We start from the raw sequence: 26,191 nt of genomic DNA, 5'->3' as shown, positions 1-26,191 counted from the left end.
TTATGTACGAGGACTCTTAAATAATATCACTGTGTTTATTCAGATCTTGGCTTTAAAGTACATTTTTGAGCATGTACATCATTCCTCCTGAACCAGGGCCTCCTTTATGGAGGGGTTATCTTCAGTCTGAGAAATGCCTGCTGCGTCAAAGTCCCCGTGCTCAGCGCTAGGGATGCAGAAGTGAAAGGGTCTGTCCTGTCCTCAGGCAGGTCATCGTCAGTGGGACAAGGACAAAAGATCAGACAAAAAGTGTTGCCAAGGCCACATCGGTAGGTGCTGTAAGAGGAAGCTGTTCTTTCCTTTCTTTAGTTTTCTGTTATTCATAATGAAGCGATTCACATTTACATAATTGACAATTAAAAATTATTTTTTGAACATACATGTGTTCATTATCAACGAAAAAATTAAACAGTGTAGAAAAGCATGAAGAAGAAAGCAAAAGTCATGAAATCCCACATTTCGAGATGGCCACTGTGGGAGACAGAACATCCTCCCCAAGAGTCGCCTGGGCCTGGTCCCCGGAACCTGCGAGGACGCTATGTTCACGTGCAAGGCTACGGATGAAAGTAAAGTTGCTAATTATTTAACTTTAAAATGAAGAAATCATCCTGGATTATCCAGGAAAGGCACAGTGTAATCACAGGGATTCTTAAAAGTGGAAGAGGGAGGGAGAAATTCAGACTCCGAGAGGGACCGGAAGATGCAGGCTGCTGGCTGTGCAGACGGAGGAAGGGCCTCAGGCCACGCAGGGTGGGCGGCCTCTAGAAGCTGGAGAAGAAAGAGAGTCTTTCTTAGAGAGTCTCCTTAGAGCCTCCAGAAGGAACGAATCCCTGCCCACACCTTGATTTTATCCCAGTGAGACCCGTTTTGAATTATGACCTCTAGAGCTATAAGCAATAAATTCGTGTCAAGGCACTAAGTCTGTGCTAATTTGTTACAGCAGCAATAGAAACTAACACAGTGACCACTGATACTTTGGTGATCATTTTTCCATGTTGTTACCTGTATGTAATTTTTCATAAGTGGGATTTGTCATTCATGATATTTTTATTATAGTCTTTATATTTAAGTTTATTTTTGTTCTCTCTTCTGCCTTCTTGACTGGAATGCTCAGCTCATGTATTTTCATTGTGGTCTGCAGTTGTGACTCATTTAAGGCTGTGAATTTGCTTGTGGTGGTGGCTTTGGTCTCATCCCAAGTTTCGATATGTTGAATTCTCACTGTCATCGTTTAAAAAAGTATTTATGATTTGATCCCAGTAACCTAAGAGCTACTTAGGGGAAAGTTTACAAAACTTCCCAGTGGTTGGATTTTAGATTGTTAACCTTTGGTGTTAATTCCTAGTACAACCCAAATGTTTTCAGACCATAACATCTGTGGGTTCAAATCAGATTTCATCAGCATTTATATCCGAGTTTCACCATTTCTGTCACACCCACCCCTAACCAGCACAGACCTTTTTCCTGCAGGGACCTACATCCCCTTCCACACAACCCCCTCTAACACCTCTGGGCTTCCTCAGGTTCTGTCTCGGTTCTGCAGAGCCCGTCTGCACCTTCCCGCCGAGTGTCTTGCTGGGCCCCTGCCGTCTCCCGGCCAGCATCCCAGGCTCTGCAGGTGTCGTCTGTGTAGACTGCTGTAACACAGGGTCACAGACTGGGTGGCTTATACACAACAGATATTTATTTCTCACAGTTCTGGAGGCTGCAAGTTCAAGATCAAGGTGTTGGCAAACTCAGTGTCTGCTGAAGGCCCGTTTCCTGATTTCAGGGATGGTGACCTTTTCCTGTGTCCTCACAGGGTGGAAGGGGCAAGGGAGTTCCCTCGGGCCTCTTTGATAAGGGCACTAATCCCATTCCTGGGGGCTCCACCCTCCTGGCCTAATTACCTGCCAAAGGCCCCACTTCTTCATACCATCACTTTGGGGGGGGTGAGGGTTTCAATATATGAATTTTGCGGGGACACAAACACTCAGACCATAGCAGCACTGGGAGCCTTCCACAGCTGCCACATTCTGTCAGAATGGGAGAGCTTGTCTCCGTGGATACCTGGCAGAGGTGCCCTGGCCAGGGGCACCACCCTGAGTTTATGAGCACAAGGGAGGACCTGGGTGCTCCAAGCCTTGGAGAATTTCTGAAATTGTCCTTGTCCCCTGGTGTTTGCTCAGTTTTTGCAAATGTTATATGGGCTTCTGGAGGGAGTGTGTGCTCTGGATTGTAGGGTCAGGGAAGGAGGAGGGGCCCAGTGCCCTTGCTGCCATGGAAATCAGAGTGGAGCCAGAGAGAGGCTGAGGAGGAGGGTATGGAGGTCCCTGTGGCCTTGGGAGGAGGGACAGAGGCCACGGGTGCTGGCGAGTAGGAGAGGGGACACAGAGGTCAACCTGTTAATGGGGGTGTGAGGGCAGGGGAGCACTTGGTGGTACCTGGAAGGGGAGTAGGGTCTTCTTGTGAGGATTGGAGAGGTCCAGGCGTGTTGCTGGGCTGCGAGAAAGGACTCTGGAGCGGGGAGGCTGAGGACACAGCAGGGGGAGGGACAAGGGACCCGGGGAGGCTCCTGGGGAGTCGGGCATGGGGTGGGGTGGGTTATCCTGCCTCAGAGGAGGAGGATGATTGCAGTAAAGAGGGTCTGGTGGCCTCTGTACCAGCGACTTCCTCGGCGGGAGGCAGGGAGGTGGCCTTATGTCCCAGTGATGCAGGAGCCCAAGTCATGCCTTGAGAGTGAAGCGGGGCTGTCAAGGGAGGGTCATCGCAGACATACAGGCTCAGAGTGTTGGGGAGGGGCGTGCTCAAGAGTCAGGAGTGGCAGGCTGTGCTGAGGGGCTTCTGGCTGGACTACAAGGGCAGGGGAGGAGGCAAAGTGGGGACCCCCCAACTTCACCCCTTGGTTCTTGGCACCGAGAAGCAGAGTTGGCAGTGGTCTCAGCTTGTGGCTTTGCTGCACAGGTGGAGTGGGAGGCTGAGGTGCAAGGGCTCAGGGGCTCAGGGGCCAGGGCCACAGGGTAGGGGGATTCAGGCCAGGGTCAGTGTTTGTAAATGTTCCCATGTGCTTGTAGGGTATCTGCCTTCCGTTATGAGTTGTCATGTCCACCCATAAATCAGCCCAGCTCGTTTCATTATTACATGAATCTGTGCGTCTCTGCTTTGGTCTAGGAGAACTGTCACCTGCTGGGAGTGGCCTGTTGCCATTTCGCTGACTTTGTTCTCGGGCTACCGTCTCCTGTGTGTCTAATAGCGGCAGACGCTGTGGTGCTTGGCTCGTGCGACTCGGTGACTGTGTTTCCAGTGTGTCGTCAGTGAGGCAGGGGCCTCCTCGAGCCACTTACTGCTGGCTCTGGATTCTGTTTTATGATGTTAGAGACACCCTGCTTTCTGTGTCGCGTTTTTCTCTGCCTCTCTTTCACCGTGTTTCGGGGATGTCTTTCAAACAGCGCGCCTTTTGTTTCTTTAAACTCAATCCAATTGATCTTTAACTGTAAGGTGAAACCCATGGGCAGGTGTCGTTGGTGACGTGAGTGGCCCGGCTGCTGTAGTCTGGCCTGTGTCTTCATGTCTTTATGTTTGATTGTCCCCCACCCTTGGGGGCAGGCTGGGAGCTGGTTTCCTCTGGCACCTGCCCCTCTGACCGCTCTCTGACTGCTGCCCTCCCCGACTGCCCCCCTTGCCTGGACTGCCCCTGGGACCTGCCCGCTGGGCGCACCTCCACCCGCCTCCCGGGCCTTCCTCTCCGGCGCGATGCCACCGCCCCCAGGTGGTGCCCTCTCTGCCAGGCTGTGTCTTCTGGGATGACTTGCTGGGCCCCGCTCCTTCCTGCTCCCTAGCTTTCCTGCCGCCCCCAGCCTGGCTGCAGGGTTTCCCCTTCCATCCCAGACCACAGGCCTCAGGTGCTACTGTCCCCTCTGCGCCACCTCCTCTCGCCCTGCTCCCCAGCCTCGAAGGCCTTTCGCCTCCACGTGCTTCCCCTCCATGTGCGCAGCGAGGCCCCACCTGTCCCTCGAGCTCCCGTCTGCTCCCGGTCCCATCCCAGCGTCTCAGAAGCCCTGCCCGGCCTCCCACCTCCTCCACTGCCACCTTGTGTCACCCAAAGCCGGGGAGGTCCCCACTGACCATGGAGGGAAGCGTGGGATCCTGTGGTCGTTCGTCTGCCCCACAGCTCAGGCCTCCCTACTCCTGCGTCACTGCCGCGGTGTCACCCGACGCTGCGCTGCTCCTAGATTTCCTCTCTTCCCTCTGGGCTCTCCCCTGCCCACCCCAACCTGGTGGGGGCCCTGGGGGCTCGACCCCATTCTCCTCCTCCTCGTTGCACTTCCTCCCAGAGCGACCTCAGCCATCTTCGAGTGTCTGCGGAGCAGCTTGATGGCTCAGGTGGGCCCTTCCCTGAGAGCCTGCCTTGTCTCTGCACATGGCAGCTCCTCCCAGCCGCCCTTCCATCCTCAGTCCCCAATCAAAACAAATGAGAGCTCAGTCCTGCCTCCCAGCCCTGAGCCTGGGAGAGAGCACCGGGCAGGGCTTCCTCTGGCGGTCTCGGTGCCAGCCCCGCCCCAGCCACCTTGGGGTGTAGCGAGCGTCCTTCCACACCTGCAGTCACGGCAACCCCTGGGCTCCCAAACACCCTGGGGTTGCTGTGGCTCTTGGAGCCAACCCGCAGTCCGGCTGTGCCTGCCCTGCATCCCACCAGGCCTCCCCCTCCTCCCCGCTCCTCCCCTCACGCCTGCCGGGCCCTCGCCGGCATCTTTCCTTCCTTCAGGGTCCCTAAGGATCTACTTAACGGTTAGCATTCCCTTTCCTCATATGTTGCTGTCTAGATTGTGTTGTCTGCATCTTTTCTCTTCTGCAGTGACTTAGAAGAGACCATCCTGTTTTTATCCTGCTAGCTATTACCTTTCAGTTTTTAACACCTCCCTAACATTAAGTGTCTCTAAGAATCACCATCAGAAACCAGAAACCACTGGTGGAGCCATCTGTTCAGGAGGATTGGAGCATTTCACCCCGTGGCTCCCTGCTTGCCACTCCCAACCGCACACAAACGGCGTCGAGTTTACTGTGGATAGAGTCGGGCTCACCGTACTGGCTATCACTACTATTTCCTTTGTTTCTTTCTTTCTTTTTTTTTTTTTTTGAGACAGGATCTCACTCTGTTGCCTAGTCTGGAGCGCGGTGGCGTCATCACAGCTCACTGCAGCCTCCAACTCCTGGGCTCAAGTGATCCTCCTGCCTCAGCCTCCCGAGTAGCTGGGACTAGTAACATACACTACCACACCTGGCTAATTAAAAAAAATTGTTTTGTGGAGACAGGGTCTTTCTATGTTGCTCAGGCTGGTCTCAAATTCCTGATCTCAAGTGATCCTCCTGCCTGGGCCTCCTAAAGTGCTAGGATTACAGGCATGATCCATTGTGCCCAGCTCCTTATATTATTATTATTTTTTTTTACAAAAATAATAAGTATCTTCCGTTTCAAGGGTTTTCTTTGATATCTATATTTAGTTTCATAACTGTATTCAGGATGATTTAGATTTAACTGGTCCCAGGCAGTTTTTTCTGCTGTTGCCTTTGGCCTCAGCCTTCCCTGTCTGTGTGATTGTCATTTGTATTCCCTCCCCAGTTGGCTAGAGGGCCTTCCTGGTGGTGGGACCCGGGAAGGTGGCCTACTCAGCTGTGCATGCCGAGGTCTGAACGCTTGTGTACCCTGCACCTGCATGCTCGGGTCCTCACCCCCACGGGGATGGTGATGGTGTGAGGAGGATCTTGGACTTCCCAGCCTCCAGAACCATGAGAAATAAATTTCCGTTGTTTGTAAGCCACCCAGTCTATGGTATTTTGTTATAGACGCCTGTGTAGACTAAGATAATATATGATACCCTCAGTAGAAGGGGCTGGGCAGGCCTGTGGGCCACGTGCTATGTGGCTGAGCGAGACCCTCCGTCTCCCGGAACACAGCCCAGAAGGCCATTTCCTCCTGGATGGGGACTCCTGGGTTGGAGGATCCTCCTCTCCTCATCGGGCAGCCTCCGCCCAAGGTCTTTGCCCGTCTGCACTTCCTCCTGTTCGCAGTGCAGATCCATCTAGTTGTTTCCGTGGCAGTAGGACGGCCTGTTTAGGGTGAGTGTGTGGAGGGCAGCCCAGGTGGGCTGCTCCTAAATCCTTCAGAGCCTCCAACCCACCCTGCCCCAACTCCTGGATCAGGAGGGGCTCGTGTGCCTCGCTCAGAGTGTCCTGGGCCGGTCCGGGATTCCTTCCGCTCCGAGTCTGTCATGGTTGCAGGGAGAGGCTCACTCATGTGCTTCAGGTTGGAAATCAGGCAGGAGTGTGGAAGTCCCATCCCAAACCCCGGAGATGGGACCAGCACCCAGGCCATGACAGTGAGGACTGCCTGGTAGGGCCACGCGGGCACCTCGGATCAGTCAGTGCTGGGGTCACAGGGGCCCAGCTGAAGGGATTTGCTGAAGGCAAGACTCACAGCGCTGCAGCCAGGGTGAGGGGACCCACAGTGCTGGGCGGAACTCGAGCGGTCCCTACAGTGGGAGCCCTGACCACCCCGGGGCCCGCCAGGCCACGCAGAGAAAGCAAACCTGCCCTCTGTCCCCAGCTGCCAGTTTCCTGTTGGTGCCTCCCTGTACCCAGAGAGCCCGGGGGAGCTGGTTTCTGCGGTCAGCCCCCAGGGGTGAATGTGGAGGGGTGGCCAGCGGAGAGCCCCCCTGCCCAGAACGTCGGCTTGTAAGGCGGAGACACGTGGGCCGTGCTCTTCTTTGTATCTTTTCAAAGCCAGGTTTCCTTTCCAATCCAGAACCTGTTTGGTCAGCACGTGTAAGTGCCCGCCTGGTGCGGGTCGTCGTCGTGTTCTGAGGACAGACAGACTCAGCAACTCCGGTAGGGTGCTCGAGGCGGAACAAGGAGCCGCCCAGCCGGTAGAAACCCTCCAAGTGCCCCCAGGCCCTGCTCATCTGGAAGCAGTAGTCATGGGCGGACAGAAAAGGTCTCGATGCCCGTATCCACACACAGGCTTCCCTTGCTCCTTGCTTTAGACCGCCTCAGTGGTTCTAGGCACTCGGTGTGGGAAGGTTATCGCATCGAGTGTATGCAAAACCCACGTCTACTTGGGACTTGATGGGAGATTTGAAGCGTTTCCAGGGATAATCTTGACATTTCCTGCTGACTCTAGAAGCAAGCCCCTGTCCACTCCACTGGCAGGAAGCTCCTTTGACAGCAGGGACAGGCCTCCTTGGTTGCTGGGTGCACTGTGCTGAGGCCCCCTGAAGACGTGGGTGTGGCCCTGCAGGGGTGCTGGGGACGGGGTCGTGGCTGGGGCCCTTATGCTCCCCTGCCTGTGGGTGCAGGGTCACAGGGCCACCATTTATGACCTGAACAAGTTGCCCCTGATGTCATCCTGGGCTGGAGGGTCAGATGTGCTGGGGTGCTCGGCATTGCTGGGCCAGGCTAACCTCAGCATCCCTAGGGGTGTGTCTGCTGGGGCAGCCCCAGTGGAGCCTCCAGCCACGCACGCATCTGCCCTGAGCTGCCGCGGAGAGAATGTTCATTGCACGCGACTGGCTGGCTGGACGTGTTTCTGGGCTGTCAGCTCTGACGACAGGCAACATCCCTTTTATCAGCGTCACCCCCCTGCTTCCCAGTCATGACGCTGAGTGTTTGGGACACACCAGCACCTAAAAAAACAAAGACCATCCCGGATGCCGGCTCCAGTGCGTGACCCGGGCTGGGATCTGCCAGTCCACTGGCATGTTCTGGGCCATGGCAGTGGGAAGCTGACGTTCCATGCCATCCCGGGCTCTGGCCTGTCCAGGGTGATGAGAAGGCCGCGTTCCCAGTCTGTCTGGATTCATGGCCCCAATTCACTGCAGTTAAAAGGGAAAATACTCTTCACGTTGAGACATCAGTTTTTGCTTCAAGTCTAATTTCTGATCCATAAACAAAGCCTACAAGAATAAGAGTCTTCTCATGTGTGAATCAGTTAATTAATTCAACTGACTTAGAGGAACACACAGTGCCTCAGCCTCTTCGTGAAGTTTAGCACTTTTGAGGGAAGTGCGAGCCTGTCAGGACAGAGCAGCCCAGCAACGTGCCCCTCGTTTGGAGAGAGCAGAGCAAAGTGACGCCAGACTGTCCCCCTGCCCACAGGGAGGGGCAGCCCTGAGTTAGCACTTACACGGGTGCTGTGAGTCAGAGGCCGGGGCCCAGCACCAGGATGAGGTCATGGTGCCTGGGGCTGCAGGAAAGACGGTTCCCACTCCCCGGGGAGGATGTCACAGGCCCAGGGAGCCTGCCAGCGTAGCTCCTGACAACCTCTAGGAAGACAGGAAGGCTTCTCTTTCCATGGAAAAATGGCTGTGACTCAAGCAGAAGGGAATTAAAGGCATGCTAATGGGCTGGGGATGGAGGCTTGGAAATGGGGTGTCTTGGAAGGCCCTACCCAGAACCCCAGGAAGCTGCCTGGACAGGGGTCTGCGCTCCAGGGTGGAGTGGGGGCTTGGGTGGGCTCCATGCAGTGTGCTCTGCCTCAGATGCATGTTGCAGGGAAAGCGTGTCACCTTGGGCTGGCTGACCCACCTCACCCTACCTGGCCCCTTATCAACAGTCCTTCTGGGCTGTTCCCAGAGGCATGGCTGTCCCTAGGGTGCAGGGGCCCTGGGCACATATATTTTTTACAGGGCTCCTCTCTCTATAGACAGTTTGATTAAAAAATGTATGACAAGATTCATGAGCCTGCATGGGACATAGTGAGGTGTACCCATAAGATGTAGGGGAGCGGGGAGAGAGGTGCTAGCGCCTTTGTCTGCTATCCGGTCAGTGCGTGCACGGAGCCTTGTTAGCGTTCAGGTCCAGGAACAGTTCTTCATGTTCTTTATTGTTGAGTGTGCTGTTCCCAGCTACTTGCGTGTTTTTATGCCCCACAGCGGGGGAAAAAGCAGCCATGCTGTCATCACGGGTAACACGTGGCTCTCTGGAACCTGTTTGCGTGCAGACGCTGTAGATCTTCCTGCCCCACGTTCCTAACCCCACGTACTCAGTGCTCCGTGGGGTGTTTCCCCCACCAGACTTCGTCCTCGGCCCCGCGAATGCGGGTGTCTGTGGCTCCCTGTCAGGCCCTGTCTGTGCCTCCTCACCGAGGACCACCCATGCAGATTTGCCCAGTGTAGGCAGGAAAATGTGAGCCGTCGCTTATTGTCTGGTCATGTTAAATTTACCGTTCGGAACTTTATAGCTTAAGGGAAGACGCACATATCTTGCGGTCACCTCTTCCTTGCAGTCCTTAGGCTGTTCCTCTGCACAACCGGAATTCGACCTTGTCCAGTGTGGAGTGCACCCCTGCCTTCCGCAAGCTGCCATCAGCAGCAGGGGGAGAAGAGGCCCTGTCATGTGCAGCAGTCCCTGCATCAGCAGACCAGCCTGGGACAACGATACCCAGCGTCGCTGAGAGGCCGGGGCGGCACAGGGAAGGGTCGTGGCATTACAGAGCAACAGCTGTGCTCTGAAAGCCCTCCTGGCAGAAGGGTGCAGCGAGCCCTGCAGGACTGCCCTGAAATGGCACAGAACCTTTGAGGATGTGGGGCCACCGCCCTGGGCGCGGTAGCCCAGGATGGCACCACAGTTGGAGTGGGGATGGACAGGAGCCAATGACAGCAGGAGCCTTGGGCCCTGAATTCATTCTGTGTCTGATGTGAGTGGAAGTCACCAAAACTTGCATGTCAGCACTTTCCTGGTGGCTCCAGCCCACTCACATGCGTGCAGGAAGTACCCCTCTGGCCATCAGGGACAGCTTGCTCATCAAGCCACTCGCCTGGGACCCTGGGACAGCCTCACAGGCTCAAGTCTTAGAGCTTCTGCAGCATCTGGTGGGCCCCCCACACAGGGTAGATGGTTGGGGAGTGCCCCAAAGGGAGCAGCAGGGCCCACAGAGATGGCTCAGGTGTGGACCCTCTGCCCAAGAGCACTGCTTTGGCTACACTCTTCTCCCTGGTGTTCTTGCAACCTGTCAGGCTTGCTTCCTCCTCAGGGCCTTTGCACTTGCTGCTCCATCCCTGGAACTCACCAGCTCCTGCAGTGCCCACTCCCTGAATGCCAGGGATGCAGCAGCAAAGCCAGGCACCTTGTTCCAGGGAATGGCAGTCATGATGAATGGACACCAAGAGTGGCCTGGGGTGGTTTTATTTTATGTGTTTAAACTTATTATTTTGAAATGACTTTAGATCTATGCTAATTTGCAAAAATAGCAAAAAATGTTGCAAAAACAGCATCGAGAGTTCCTGTATGCCCTTCACCCAGCTTCCCCTGGTGTTAACGTTAACATCTTACGCACCATAGAGCAAGGACTGAAACCAGGGGGTTTTAGCATTGACACTGTTACAGCACTAGTGCTTAGTGTCTTAGTATGTTTTGTGTTGCTATCACAGAATACCTGAGACTGGGTAATCTGTAAAGAAGAGAGGTTCCTTTAGCTCACGGTTCTGCAGGCTGGGAAGTTCAAGGGCATGTCCCTGGCTTCTGGCGAGGGCTTTCCTGCTGCATCATGACTGGGTAGAGAAGGTCAAAGGGGAAGCGGACACATGCAAAAAGGGAAACCCAGGGTTGTCCTGGCTTTATAGTGACCGTATCTCTGGGGAACGAATCCACTCACTACCATGAGAATGGCATCAAGCAATTCACGAGGGATCTGTTCCCACGATTCAAACGCCTCCCACTGGGCCCCCCTCCCAACACCACCACACCGGGACTACGTTTCAACGTGAGTTTTGGTGGGAATGAACAAATCGTGTCCAAACCATGGCACATGGTCTGCAGACTTCACTGGATTTTGCCAGTTTCCTGATTGACGTCAGGTGTTGGGTTCAGGATCCCATTCAGGGGATGCCTGAATGGGATAAAATGCCTCGTGGCATTTTATTAGTTGTGACCCTTTTGTTTCCTGCCCTCTGAGATTTCATGACCTGCATGCTTTTGAAGAGGACTGGTCAGCCACTTTGTAGCCTGTGCCTCCACGTAGGTTTGTCTGGTGTGTCTTCACGTTGGATCGAGTTCATGCATTTTTGGCAGGATTATCACGAACGTGCCGAGCGCTCTGCTGGGCGTCGTGGTGCGCTGGGTTTATCACATCAGATGGCGAACTGTCTCGTGCCGTCAGTGATGAAGTTCTTCACTGGGTTAAGGTGTTGTCTGCTGGGATTCTCCCCTACAAAGTTACAATTTTTTCCCTTTATAATTAATAAATCTCTCATAGGGAAATAGTTTGAGGTGCTGCAAACATTCTGTTTCTCATTGTACTTTTGCCCACTAATTTTAGCGTGCACAGATGATTCTTATCTGCAACAGTCCTTACAATGGTATTGCTGATAGGGTTTATTAGGGTGATTTTCTATCTCATAATTTCTTCTACATTTATTAATTGAATTCCACTGTGATGAAGAGCTGCCTTTCCTCCCCCATTTATTTATTATTTGGCTATTTACTTATACCAGTATAGACTCGTGTATATTTATTTTATTTTGTGAGTTATACCATTACTATCATTATTTACGATTTTGTTCAAATTACCCCAACTTTGGCCATTGAGAGCACCTAGAGTTGGATCCTCTGCCCTTCTACCTTGCTCGGGGTGCAGTTTTACACGGGGTGGGGGCAAACCGCCTCTGTACAGGGAGCACAGGAGCGAGCGGAGCCCCGAAGGAGGGGAGCAGTCCTGAGGCAATGAGAGCTGACCTGTGGCCACAGCCTGCTCTCGGGGACGGCCTGGTGCCATGGTGTGCACCTGGCCTGGAGGAGCTGCCACCCACTTCCCTGCCTGCTCTCCGGTGGAGGCCCTGAGAGCCCAGGCATGGCACAGCCGGTGGGTGGAGCTGTGTTGTGTGTACGGTGCCATGATGTGCCGTGGGTGGGTGGTTGGAGCAGGCAGGGGTATCAGACATATGCCTGATGTCACCTTTCATGCCCTGGGACTCACACTGTCTCCCCCTGTGACACCTGGTGGCCAGGTCCCCTGTGAGGAGCAGGATCCACGGGGCAGCCCGTCCCATGCACTCTGTCCCCTGAATCTGCAGCGGTGACAGTGGGGCGCCTGAGCCTGCCCATGCCCTGGATACAGCACCTTCGGTCATTGCTGGCCTGGCTGCTCAGGCTCCTCGACTGGGCTCCGGCCACCCACAGAGGGGCCCAGGGTCATGCGGGCTGCTGTCCTAGCTCTAGAATGAGTAAACATCCCAATGTCACTAGTAGGGGCTCGCCAGTGCTGGGGCCCTCCCCCTGCCCTGGATCAACAGTGGATGAGTAAGGACATGGGCCGGGTGGTGTCTGGAGGCCGGAGGAGCAGCCTGGCTGTGGCCCAGACAACCTGGCCCTCAGAGCCCGTCTTTTCCATAAATAAACTAGACAAGACCCTTCGTCAGCTGGTGTGGCCTGATTTTTGTTTTGGGAAATCTGGACAGAAGGGGTGGCAGACAGCCTCGGGCCCTGCAGGGCTGCCCGCCTAGGAGTGGCAGTTGGGCAGGCGGGCAGAGGACGGTCGGCGGTCAGCCTGCCCCGGATACCATGGTGGGCCCCAGAGATCGGAGCAGGAAAAGAAGCCTGATTTGAAGGAAACCAAACTCAGGCAGTGTGCCAGGCTACTTGCGTGTGAGGCCCAAGATGCCCGGAGAGGGCCTTGGGGCCCAGGGACCCAGGGTGGGGACAGCCCTTGGTGGAAAGTGAAAGCAGAGAGCTAAGAAAGCTTCCAGGCCGGGCAGCCCAGCACCGAGGGCGAAGAGGGCACCCCCCTGAGCCTCACCGTCACCTCTCAGGCCCGCACTTCCCGGTCAGGCTGGGTGTGTCTGGCCCTGCTCCTGAGGGGCGCGTCGCTGGGCAGTGTGTCTTCCCACACCGCCCCGAGCCAGGCCAGCAGACCTTGTCCTGCTGTGGCCTTGACTCACTGCCCCTGTCGCCGTCCCCACGCTGACCAGACATGCCTGGGGGAATTCCAGCTGAGGGCGAGCCTACGGCTCCCTGCCCACCAAACCCACCTTCATCCTCCCACCAGGCAGGCCTTGGTGTGCATGTCTCCCCCGGCCACCTGGACTCTCTCGTAGGCGCAGACCACATGGGAAGGACTGGGACCCTGTCTCTGGGGTCTCTGGGACTGGGGGCTTCCTCTCTGGCTGTGCTGCCCTGGAAAAGGTGCTGAATCCTGTTTAGAACATGCCACACAACTAGGACTCTGTACCCTGTCTTCCAGGACCTAGCCTCGGCCTTGGGATAACCCAAAAGATTGTGGGGAGAGGGGCATGTGGGGAGCCCTTGCCAGCATCTGGAGGCAGAGCCACCCTCTCCACAGGGAAGGAGGACGCCAGCCTGCAGCTGGCCCCAGGCACGAGCTCCAGAGACAGTGGAGCTCCCCTGTCTAGGAGGGGCAGCCGGGGGTCCTGGCGCCTGCTTGCCGCCCGCTGGCTGTGCAGCCTTCTCATCTCGCTGTGCCTGCACTCACTGTTGTGTCCTGAGGTGAGAATACCTGGTCCAGAAGGGAGGGCGAGACGGGCGTCCCACACGGCCAGCCCAGGGCGGGCTCCGACTTCCCTGGCGTGGCAGTGCTCCCGCATGCCTGGTGTCTGACCACGGGGCAGTGCTCCTGCAGTGACCTGCCCAGGTGATGCCCTCCTCCCTGCCCGTGTGGAGGTATGCTCCCGAGCAGCCGCCTGCCCAGCTCTGGCCGCGCAGGGCCCGGCACCCCTGCCAGCAGCCAGCTCTGTGTGGCGTTGGACGTGGGGGCTGCTATGGGCTGAGTGGTGTCCCCCCCGGCCCCCAGGTTCCTATGTCGAAGTCCTACCCCCTGGATTTGGACACAGGGAGCCAGGGTCTTTAAAGAGATAATTAAGTTAAAATGAGGTCACTAATCCAATGTGACCCACACCCTTCTAAGAAGAGGATATTAGGACACAGGCATGCACAGAGGAAAGACCATGTGAGGCCACGCAGAGACGATGCCACTGACAAGCCACGGATGGAGGTTTCAGTAGGAACCAGCCTGCTGACCCCTCGATCTCGGACTTGCAGCCTGCAGGACTGTGAGAGCATATTGCTGTTTAAGTGGCCCGGTCTGTGTGGCACTTTGTTCTGGTGGCGCCAGCAGAGGCCACCTAATGCAGAGGCACTGCCGCTGGCCTCTTGTGGGAGGAGCTGCCCCTTGGAGCTTTTCATCTGGCAGATGTGGGTGAGCCTACAGTGGATGCTGAGGGACAGTCCAGGGTCCCCAGGCCATTTGGTCCTGGAGCGGGGCCTTGCAGGCTTTGGTTGCGGGCCAGGGTGAGTCCCCTGGGGGCTCCAGGATGGTGTGGGTGGTAACATCTGCAGCCCTTGCCACCAAATAACATACATCTAGGGAAAGAGCAAACATCGGCACTCAAAGACAAGAGCCCCTGCCATTCCAGCCCTGGCCAGACGGAGCGTGCTCTCTCTGGACAGGACTGGGTGGTGGTGCCCAGACGTGCTGGCCCCGGGTGGTCAGAGGAGAGGAGGAGGGGCAGTGTGTGCAGGCCTGGGAGGGCGGCGTGGCTGGATTCTAGCTGGTGGGGGCTGCCTCAGGGCCTGCGGCCGGCCTGGGGAGTGAGGGCGCTGGACCTTACTCCGAGAGCTCTCCTCCACCTACCTCAAGGCCAGGGCCGTGGTCCAGCTGGTGGGTGTGGGATTTTGATAAGATTCCATACTTCTGAAAAAAGTATTGAAGGATTCACTTTTCAAACAGTGAAAAATTTCACTTTTTGATAGTTTGGCAAGTGTTCCTACAGCAAGAGTGATTTTTCTTGTTTAGTGGAGAGCGCCCTGTTATTTATGTGAATGTTAATTTGTGACTGGGGACATTCCCCGACATGGTCTTCATGCTGAGCAAGACCTGGGAAATGTCAGCGGAGCATCTGGCAGGGACGACTGTCAGTTCTTGTGACGGATGGGCAGGCCTGTTGTGGTCCCTGGGTCTGGATCTGACCTGCTGACCCCTGTGTCCCGGCCAGGGCGGGCAGGCCAGCTCTGTTTCCTGGAGTCTTCCTGGCTTTGGTATGCTCAGGGGCTGTTGAGATGGGGGAGCTGGCTGCAAAAGACTGAGCGTGGGACATTCTGGACTCTCACAGGTCCCGTGGGAGCCACTCTAGCGTCGCTTGATTTAGTGGGAAGGCCGACTGGCTGCCACCCCAAACCTTAACACTGCCAACTTTTCGTTACCCGTTTCCAAAGAACTCTCCTGTCACACTAATAATGATGATGACAACAGGCTAATTTATTGGGTGCTGTGCTGAGTGCTCTATAGACAATATCTCATTTAACCCTCACATCAACTGTGTAAATCCCATTATTATTGTCATTTTATACCAAAAACACTGAAGCTCAGAGAGTCCACACAGTTAGCCAGCAGGGAAGTAAGCATTTGTTTATTTTTATTTTTATTTCAGCATATTACAGGGGTACAAGTGTTTAGGTTACATATATTGCCTTTGCTCCACCCGAGTCTGAGCTTGAAGCGTGTCCCTCCCCCAGACGGTGCTCACCACATTCACTGGGTGTGGATATACCCATCCCCTCCTCCCCTCTTGGAAGTTTGAATTGAAGCAGAGTAACTGGCGGCTACACTCTCAGTTGTGAGGCCGTACTGACTTTCGGCACAGAGATACAAATGATTTCACAGAAGGGGACCGTACTGGCCCTAGGCCTTCCTTCTTCAGTCACCAGTAAATCATGGATATATTTGTTCCTTAAATGATCAAAAATCTGTAAAACCCTTTTGGCCTGTTATAAATTTGTAAATTTTGTAAAGTTTTTTGAAGGGCATAGAGTTTTTGAAAAAATCTGACCATTTACATTTATTGTCATAACATATATTTGTTCTTACTTCTATCATCTAATGTATGTTTTCTGTTTTTCTGGGGGTTTTGGTGCTGTTTTTCTAGTCTCCCATATTTTATATATGGTCTAGCTTCTGTAATTTGGAAGATATATATTAGTTTTACTAGTTGTGGCTTCTCTCACTTTGAGTAGTATTCTTAACCTTAGACTTAGAAATTTAGAAACTGACTTTAGAAATTTATCAGTAATTGTTGATCCCTCAATGGAAGATTGGGAAATCAATGCAGTTAAACTATTCCTTCCTTCCTTCCTCTACTCTTTCTTTGATTTTTGTGAATTTGGCAATTTTTTCCTCCACTTAGTAAAATCAAATTATGAATTATGAAAAATGACCTCTGGTTTGTAATCCTAATTATCTCAGCGGAATAGATGCAGAAGTCAATTCTGGTATCTCAACCTGTAATTTCCCTGTTTGTGTGTCTTGATTTTGAAATCCAGTCCGTGCTGCATAAATGGCAGGTGAGGAATGGTGGAGAGAGCGGCCAGGCGGCGCCGCGGCGGGTGCCCTGAGCGCGTTCCCTGGCAGCCCCTCCACGCGCCGCGTTCCCTGGGCCCAGCGTCGCTCAGGGTGGCACACGCGGCCAGTTGGCAAAGCCAGGGCTCCTGTCTCACGCTGGTTCTAATGCAGTGTCTCTCTAGACCAGTGGTTCCTAAGGGTTGGCCTAGGAGGGGAACTAATGAGTACCAAACAGGACATCAGGAAATATTGAATCCTATCAAAATCCCAACTGACTTCTTGGCAGAAATTAACAAGCTGATCCTAAGATTCATACAGAAATACAAGGGGCCGGAATAGCCAAAACAATATTGAAAAAGAACAAAGTTGAAGGACCCACACTTCCTCATTTTAAGACTTACTACAAAGTGGTAGTTAGTCAAGACTGTGTGGTACTAGCAGAAACACACGCAGATCTGTCTTTCTGCTCTACAGATACAGGTGGCTGGAATAGAACTGAGAGTTCAGAAATAAATCCTCACATCGATTTTTGACAAGGGTGCCAGGATAATTCAACAGGCGAAAGAGTAATCTTTTCAACAAATGGTGTTGTGCAACTGGACATTTGTATGTGAAAAAATGAAGTTAGCCTCCTTCCTCACGTCACATACAAAAATTAACTCAAATGGATGGATCATAGATCTAAATATAAGAGCTAAAACTATATAGCTCTTCAAAAAATGTAAGAGTAGTCTGTTAACTTTGGGTTGGCAAATTCTTAGATGTGACACTGGAAGCACTAATGACAAAAGAAAAAATAGATAAACTGGACTTCAAGAAAGTCCTCCATGACCTCAATGGACACTACCAAGAAGTGAAAAGACAACCCACAGAATGAGAGGAAACCTTTGCAAATCAGATATCTGATAAGGGACTTGTATCTAGAATATATAAAGAGCCCTTATAAGTCAATAAAAGACAATTAATACCATTAAAAATGGGCAAAGTATTTGAATAGACATTTCTCCAAAGAAGCTAAACAAATGGCCAATAAGCACTCGGAAAGATGCTCAGAGTCATTATCCATCAGGGAAATGCAAGCCAAACGGAATGGTCTGCTTCACATGTGCTAGGATGGCTAGAATCCGAAAGCCAGAAAACAACAAGGAGCAGTGAGGATAAGGAGAAACGGCAACCCCAGACGCTGCTGGTGGGCGTGTGAAATGGTGCTACCGCTGTGGGGGACAGTCTGGCACTGCCACCGTATGACCCAGCAGCTCCACTGCGAGAGAAATGACAGCATCTGTCCACGCAAAACTCGCACACAAACATTCATAGCAGCGTCAGTCATAGGAGGCAAAAGGTAGAAACAACCCAGCGTCTATCAACTAGCAAATGGATGAATAGAAAGTGGCATATATATACATATGATGAGATATTATTTGGCAATCAAAAAGGAATGACATACTGAGACACGCTACAGCACAGATGAACCTGGAAAACTCACTAAGTGAATGAAGCCAGTCACGAAAGACATGTAGTATACGATTCCATTTACCTGAAATATCCAGAATCAGCAAGGCCACAGAGGCGAACGTAGAATAGTGGTTGCTCAGGGCTGGTTGGTGGGGAAGGGGAGAGGTAGGGGAACATGGGAGTGACTGCTAATGTGTATGGGGTTTCTTTTTGGGGTGATGAAAATGTTCTACAATTAACAGTGGTGATGCTTGAATTGTATACTTTAAATGCGTGAAATGTGTGATATGTGAATTACAGCTTCATAAAGCTGTTATATATTTAAGAAGCATTGAACCTCATATTGAAAAAAATTATTCCCTTTTCAATTGTATTTTACACTTTCTGATTAAGTCAATTGAGTCTCAGTTTGGTACTGACAGACCTTTAACACCTCTCTAATGCCGCCCATCTCTCTGTGCCAGCTAGGGGGAAAGGCAGGCGGTGGGCACTGAGGCGCGAACGAAGCCCAGGCATGGAGGGAAAGACCTGGGTGTGCCTGGGGACAGGGGCTGCCGGCGCCCTGTGCACGGCCGTGGGCGCCAGGAGACATCCTTGGCCTTTATTTTGTAGGAGTGGGTTTCTGGTCTTCAGTTTGTTTTGGTTCTTATTCCCGGACCTCTCCTTGGTCCTGTGAGCACTGTAGAAGGATAAACAGTACCTAATTCGCAGGTCACCTGGCCCAGCTCCTCACTTTGCAGAAGAGGAGGGACCTGGGGGCTGCAGGCGGCACAGGAGTGGCTCATGACCAGAATTTGAAACCAGGTCCCCTGGCTCTGTGTCCCTGCCTGTCTCTCCCTCCACCCTGCCCTTCCAGGTAGGGCCCAGCTTTCCTTAGCACCTGCTGACACTGGACTCTGTGCTGGGGGCTCACGACTGTCGGGGCTCCTTGGTCGTGAGCCTCAGAAACTGGCTCTGGCCAGCTTAGGCCAAAAGAAGGGCTTTCTGCAGTAAAGGAGCTATAGGGCCTGAAACCATGTCCAGAGAGGGCTAGGGCTGATGGACGAGGCGGGAGGGTTCTGTGGCGCTCAGGGACAACCGCCACTCAAGAGAACCTTGGGAGGCCCAGCCTTGGCCACAGCCCCCTCCAGCCTGGAAGGACAGGCCCTGGATGGGGGTGGCTCCCCACGAGGAAGGAGGAGAATGGCTGGTACTTGGCAAGGACCCCACGTGTCCACCCCAAATGCAAGAGAGAGGGAGGCACCCTTGTTCTGCCACGAGGATAGCCCAGGGACCCTGCAGAAGTGGGTGCCCTGGAAGGCAGAGAGCAGGAGCTGACAGAAATGCAGCAGGGAGGACAACTGACTCCTGACCCCATGGAGTGCGCTTGCCCACTGATATCCCTCTGGAAAAGTGGAGAATCAATACGCAAAACGTCCTCTGGGACGCTGCCCTGTGAAGCAGCCCACCCTGGTTCGGGCGGAGTGGCTCGGACCCCGCTGCACCCTTATCCCACCCCTGCGACTGTTCAGTGGTGAGGGCTCCAGCCGCTGCCCTGGGCCCCCCAGGGCTGCCGGGGGCTTCCCCAGGCACCTGGGAGGGGCGCGTGTGCCCAAGCAGGGTCTGTCGGGATGCCCTGGCGGTTGCAGGTGCCATCATTAGACCAGGCTCGTGTTGCCGCGGGGGAAGTGGGGTGGCCACTGCCCCATTGCCCGGCTGAATCTCAACGGTTCATTACCAAAAGGAGGAAGGGGAGAGAGGGTCTCTCAGAGTCAGAATAGTTTCAGGAGTGGATATCTTGCCAGACGCCAGCATTTGGGGGTTCCCTATGGCAAGTGTGCATGGTGTGCGCGCGTGTGCTTGGAGCAGGGTGAGTTTGGGGGGCAACGGGGAGCTGGCGCGGGTGCGTGCTGCCTTGTCCTGTGTTGGAGCCTGGATCCCTCTGTGTTTGGAACAGCTTCTCTTTTCCTTTCTATTCTTGATTGTCACCCCTGCAACCTTGACAAACACCTGACAGTCTTTGTGCCGGAGGTTGCAAGAATGTCAAGGTTGAGTGACAGACCTGTCCCTGGTCACACACACGTGGGAGCCTGCTGGTGTGCTGCAGCCGGTGGCTTTCACGGCAGGAGCCAGTGAGGAGGGGCAAGCCAGGTCGCTCTGCGGACGCGGACGGGGCGAGGACGCACGCTTGGGCTGCCGTGAGCCCCTAACTCTGAGGGTGTCAGTGTTTTAATGCTTTAACGTTCAAAGTGACGGAGGGTAGCCATTAAGCCTTTGGATTCTTGTAACATTTTAACTTTTAGTTGCCATTTCTAGTGATGACCATAAATCAAACAGCAAAAGAGCAGGGCCCAGAAGAAGGAAGAGGCAGGGCAGCAATCTGTAATTCACCGTGATATGCTGGCGACCTGACTTGATGGCCCAGGTGCCAGGCCGTGAGCCCTGTGGCAGCACCTGAGGGTCAGGCACAGAGCCTCCCTCCATCCCCCAGAGGAGGACCTGCCTGGCTCGGCAGCCGGTCACAGACTTCAGGAGCAGAGCAGCCCTGGTGGTGAGGGCTGGCCAGCGTGCCAGCCCCGGCCAGACAGTGTCCACCGGCAGCTCCCAGCGGGCGCCCCTCAGACCAGCGTGCTCCAGGCTTCCTTAAATGTTTACCAAGTGGAGAGAGGAAACCGATTCTAATTAATAAAAATTGCGTGTAAAAAGAGATGCGCTTGCCACTGGCAGCATGAAAATCAAAGTCCTGGAAAAGACTCAGCGAAACGTAGCTGACATTCTGCGCCTTGTTCTCTTGTCAGTTTTCTTCTGCAGCCGTAGACAGGCCGTCCCGGGGCGCATGCTAACGCACTCGGAAGCCAGGCGAGGCCCGGACCGCGCTGTCGTCGTCAGGAGTCCCTCCTGAGCGCGGTTCTGGCCAGCTGTCTCGGGAGGCCGCCAGCCTGGTCTCGGTGTGATCGGCCGCCGGTCCTGGGGCAGGTGCCACCTGTGTCCGTCAACATGATACACATGTGTGCGTTTCACGGTAGCCAACAGGATGGGCTGAAGCTGGCGAGGACAGCGAGAGCGTCTCCGTTTGAGAGCCGCCGCGCGGCAGTCTCCGGTTGTGTGAGGAGACCTGAGCAGACTGGCCTCGTGCCTCAGACGTAGCTCCGTGTGCTCTGGTGCCCTTCGGGCAGGCACTTGAGCTCTGGCCTCCTGCCATGGCGAGGTCCAGGGTGGCCTCAGACAGATCCAGTGTGCTTGGGTCAGCCCAGTGACCTTCCCCCAGGAGGCCAGCCAGGGCACCTGACCCCTGGGGCCAGGGAGACCCCAAGCTGTCCCTTGGTTTGCTCTGGCCAGTGAGGGCTCCTCCTCAGCAGGCTGGGTCTGGCCTCGTGGTCCTGCGGGGTCCCTCCAGGATAGCCCTGGGCTGCGGTGTGGATGGCTATTGGCCTGGGGCACAGGCCCCCAGAAGAGGGGGCTGCCCTTCTCTGTCCTGCTCTCCCAGTGTCCTGCTCTAATTGCCCCAATAGGCCTGCCCTGTCCCAGGGGCCCGTCTGGGAAATGCCCCTTCCACAGGGGCCTGGGCTCCGATTCCTTGACCCTGGGTGTCCCAACAGGCCTTCCCCCGCCTGGGCCTCAGTTTCCTCATGCGGAAAGCAAACAGGCTTGATGGCATCACTTGGGTGGAGGAGCCCTGGCAACGTGTGCCCTGGTTGCGCTGGGCCCCGGGTGGCAGTGCTCCCTGGTGACCGTGCAGGGGAAGGGAAGACTGGCCCATCTGCAGGTGAGGGCGTGGGGGCCCAGGGAGCTCAGCACCTTGCCCAAGGTCCCCTGGCCAGACAGAGGGGTGCCAGGAACCTCGCATGCCAGGCTGCAGGACAGCCTGCCTGCCCGTGGGTGAGTTTTAGTACAACCATGAAGCAGGTGCCCCACACGCATGCGGGCGGCAGTGGCTGCGACCGGAAGCGACTCCTGCCCTTGTGAACACCCACCGCGAGCTGGCAGTGGGGCGGCCGCAGCCCCCTGGCCTGCCCCTCCGCGTCTCTCTCGGAGGACACGGCCCACTGCGTTGGGGTCATCCGTTCCCTCATCCCACAGGCATCTGCTGACTCCCTGCCAGGCCCGGCTGGACCCTGCGACCCAGGGCCGAGTCAGAGTGTGGGGCCTGCGGGCTCCCCCGGCCCCTCCCCACAGCCCTGCTGACCTCATTCCCACCGGCGGCTCCGGCTCCTGCTGCCCCCGCTCCCACCCCCACCCCGGGCCACCACCCAGGAAGCCCGAGATGCCACAAACCCACGTGTCCTGCTGGCCTTGTCCTTCTTCCTGTGTCCCTCAGAGGACGCCCCTCTCGCCCAGCCACCCACCCACCAGGACCCTGAGTCAGTTTCCTGCCACTGCTGCATGTAACAAATTACTTAAACCCATAGGAATTTATGCTCTCACGCTCCTGATGGCCAGAGTCCAAGCTCAGCATGACCTGGCCGGCCTCGAGGTGTCAGTGGCCGCGCTCCCGCCGCGGCGGCAGGTGGGCAGCTGCCCCGCCCCTGCCAACGTCTCTCCACCTTCCAGGCCGGTGTCTCCCTTCGCTCTGCTCGTGGCTCTCTGTGCTGTCTCAGCCCTCTGCCCGCTCACAGGGGAGTGGCAGCGACTGCCCCGAGGCCCTGGTCATCCAGGACAATCGGGGACAGCCTCTGGCGCTACAGAGCCTCACGCGGTCACACCTGCGTACGCTGCTGGGGGACCCAGGTAACTCTGGGGGCCTGTTTTTCAGCCACCACAGCCCTGGGAGCCTTCCTGGGCCCCTTTTCCCTTCTGTCTCAATCAAATCTGCCCCCAGGTTCTGTTGGCTCCACTTCCTCAGCTTCCTCAGTCGGCCACTTGTCCCCGTCCCTCCCGCTCCCTCTGCCTCTGCCCCGGGCACTGCAGCACCTTCTCCCAGCCCCTCCAGACCCATTTTGGTTCTTCCAGTGCATTCTCCCTGCAGCAGCCCACAGAGTCCCAAACAGGAACCGGATCAAGGCGCGCCCTGCCCAGAAGCCCCCAGGCTGCCCACGGTCCTCCCTGCGACGCCCCCCTCTGTGTGATGTCCCCCCCACCAGCCTGCCAGCTCTCCCCGTCACCCGTGGTCTGCCCCCCTGGGCCTTTGCATTGTGGTCCCCTCTGTCTGGAGCGCCGCCCTCTCTCCGACTCCGCCTGGCCCGTGCAGAGGGTTTGGGGAGGTTCCGGGTGGACATCACGGCCCGTCAGCAACTCCCTTCATTCCCGGGTCTGGGCCTGACACTGTGCTCTGTGGTCCTCGACCCTGCGTGTCCAGCAGCCTCTACTCATTACTGGCTCTGACACCTCCTGGTGAGTGGTCCGCGGCACCCACTGGCACACCGCTTCCCAAGGGCCCTGGCCGAGTGTGCCGGGCGTGTGGCCCCCTCTCCAGCGCCCCTCACTAGACTTGACGCAAATGGCAGCTGCCCAGCAGCCCCATGGTGGTGCCGACTGCATTTAGGTCCTTGGAGGCTTCCAGTCAGTGGCAGGACAGTGTCCACAGAGCACCAGAGGGGCCGGGGGAAGGAGGGCAGCCGGTACAGCCACTCTGTCCCTTCCCCCTGCACGATGGTGTGGCAGAGGCTATTTGGGTTACTCTGGAGGTGTGCGGTTTCCGTACACCTGGACAGGGATGCCAGGGCCTGCCTGCTAGAGGGCACGGCCCTGACGGGACGGGGCCCCTGGCCAGTGCTGGCTGAGCTGGAGTGTCAGTGGCCCCAGAAATGCCAGCTTCTTGATTTTGCTAGAGAATCTGGAAATCTGGTCGTTCACGTGAAATCTCCTGATTCTTAAGTCTGAGCAACAAATTCAAGCTTTTAAAAACCCCTCGTGGGTCATAAGCGTATGATCTTTATAAGGGAAATACACCTGCGGGTGGGACATGGGGTGGGCGTCACTGCGAGACCTTTGGTGTATGAGTGATGGACCACAGCATAACAGTGTGGGAGCTGGAGGGGTCGTGGGCTAGGTGGCCGGGCAGGGCCACCAGACGGCCCAGGGCAGAGTGGGGCCACGTGCACAGGGAGGGGTCATTGAGGGCGGAGCCAGGCCTTGAAGGGAGAATGGGGTTTACCTGCTGGCCAGGCGGGAGTGGGTGGGACTCCTGAGCACGGCACCGCAGGGCAGGCACGGGCTGGCGGGAGGTGTGCGAGCAGGGCCGGGAGGGCCCTGAGACCTGGGAATGCCGGAGCACAGCACAGCCCCGTCCAGACGGAAACGGGGAAACGGGATCCTGAGAGGGGTTTGCAGCAGGGGAGGGCCCTGGCTGGCAGTGCAGCTGCCTGTGGAGTCTGGACCGGACTGGCGTAGACGGAGGGTAGGGGGTGGGGGCTGCAGGGGCACGTGCTCTGTCCAAGGCCCACTGTGGTCAGAATCTATGTTTTCCAAGGCAAGCTGGAATTCCATGTTTAGAACACAAAATCTCATTGTTTTGAGTGTTGGCTTCAGGGCTTTACAAATATTGTTTGGCCCAAATGGAACATGTCTGTGGGCAGATTCAGCCCCTGCCTGGCTGCTTGGACTGTTGTCTTAGACTCTGGGCTCCTGGGGTGGGGGCAGCACTTGGCCCTTACATGAAGCGTCCTGGCACCCTCCTGGGGAACACGCGGGGCTACAGCCATGCTTGCGTTCCTGCTGCTCTGGGCAGCGCTGGCTTTACAAACACAGCAACTTTTCTGGAAGGAGAGAGTTGGGGGTGGGGGTGGGGCAACCTCAGCGGAGCCCCTTCCCCAGGCAGGGCTCAGCGCTACCCAGTGGCTCTGCCTCTGGAAGTAGACTCTCTGGGCGGATGGGGTCCTCTAGGGCCATCTGTCCATGCCCTCTGGCTGCCCAGTGCTCAAACCGAGCTCCAGCTGGGCAGGGTCCTCAGGTGGGAGGTGCTGGCCTCCAGGGCCCTCCTCGCGGTGCCCCTCCTTGGTCTGTGTGTGCTGGGAATTTGAATGTCTTGTCTTTGGCCCCGCAGGCTGGTCTGATCCGGATGGAGGAAGAGGAGTTCTTCATCGAGCCCGTGGAGAAGGGGCTGGCAGCGCAGGAGGCTGAGCAGGGCCGTGTGCATGTGGTGTATCGCCGGCCGCCCACCCCCAGACCCCCTCCCCTGGGGGGACCACAGGCCCTGGACACAGGTGAGGCTGCGCAGGTGGGTGGGCTGCTTGGTCAGCCCTGGATGTCCCCCTGGCCATCTGAGGCCCTGGTCCTCAAGGGAGCATCCTGGGGAACTCAGGTACCCCCTCCCAGGCCGATGGCCAGCTGAGGCTGAGTCCCAGTCTCAGTAGCTCAGGAATGGGATGGCTGCCTGTCTGTGCACACGGCATAGTTGGAGAGCAGGGATGCTGGGGCTGGGGCCTTGCTCTGGGTGCTTGTGGGCCACAAGCAGTCCAATCACCCACGGCCTGCAGGTCCGGGGCCTCTGCAGCAGAAACCAAGGCTATCCCAGGGCCCACCTTCTGCTGCCCGAGGGCCATTAAGTATCGGGCAGCAGGGGAGGCCCAGACCCGGCCTGCACCCATGGCCCGAGTCTGTGCCTGTGACGAAGACATCTGCCCCTAGGCAGCCCCTCCTGCCTCTGTGCTACCACGGTCCCTGGGATGGAGCCTGTGTGGGTCCCAGCCCTAACCTGGCTGCTCTTTCCAGATCCCCAGGGATGTGCCCCATGGAGACCTGGGAGGCACTCCCCACAGCCTCCGCATCCCCTGCAAAGGCTCACAACTTAGAACCAAAGTGTTCCTGGGCCCAGGATCGCGGGAGGAGTTGCTGGGTGGCTGTGGCCTCTCAGAGCTGGCGTCACCGTAGCCCAGATCTTCCTAGCATCCCCTGGATCTCTGGTCCTGGACTGTGGGGAGGCCAGGGTCGGGCCCTGACATGTCCTGCAGGCCTCACCGTTCCCAGGGTGCCCCTGTGTGGATGAGGCCAGCTCACCTGTGCCTAGCTCAGCCCGCAACCTCTGGCCCGACCCCTGGCTGGGGAGAGCCATGGCAGGTGCATCTCCTAGTTCTAGCGAGCGCTCTGGAGGCCCCTAGCTGGGCCAGCCCTGGTGCTGTGATTTACTGAGAGGTTCCCACCACTCCACAGCAGCCCTGGTGCATTTATTTTAGGTTTTTCTGACATCCCAGCTTGACAGATAAATTGGGTGCAGTCTGGCAGGGCACCATTCTAATTCTGTGAAACAGTGTCAGATACCTCTGCAAAGGAGTTGTTCTATCAGGAAGCCCAGTGTTCTCTGGGGCTAGTCAGTACACCGTGGCCCCTTGTTCCCTGGTGATGAATCGCCATCTGCCTAGACTGCCAACAGCCGGCCTACTGGGCGCTGCCTGCCCAGCTTCCCCGGCCTCAGCCCAGCCCCTCCTGCCGGTCCCACCCTTGTGCTTCTGTGCAGGGGAGGAATGGGGAGTGACCTAGGAGGGAAGGAGGGAAAAAAGG

The 26,191-nt window shown here is 56.1% G+C and overlaps 1 protein-coding gene across 1 annotated transcript in view; it reads left to right on the top strand.

The window, feature by feature from the left end:
• The window catches only part of ADAMTS2 (ADAM metallopeptidase with thrombospondin type 1 motif 2), a 205,562-nt gene that overhangs the window by 41,105 nt on the left and 138,266 nt on the right, over positions 1-26,191 (top strand). Inside the window, exon 3 of the mRNA XM_069468315.1 lies at positions 24,738-24,897. Within this exon, the coding sequence (XP_069324416.1) occupies positions 24,738-24,897 (160 nt within the window). The remainder of the gene's footprint in view (positions 1-24,737; positions 24,898-26,191) is intronic.

Source organism: Eulemur rufifrons, chromosome 5, assembly GCF_041146395.1.
Source record: "Eulemur rufifrons isolate Redbay chromosome 5, OSU_ERuf_1, whole genome shotgun sequence".
NCBI classification, from domain to species: Eukaryota; Metazoa; Chordata; class Mammalia; order Primates; family Lemuridae; genus Eulemur; species Eulemur rufifrons.
This window is presented reverse-complemented; position numbering and strand designations above follow the sequence as displayed.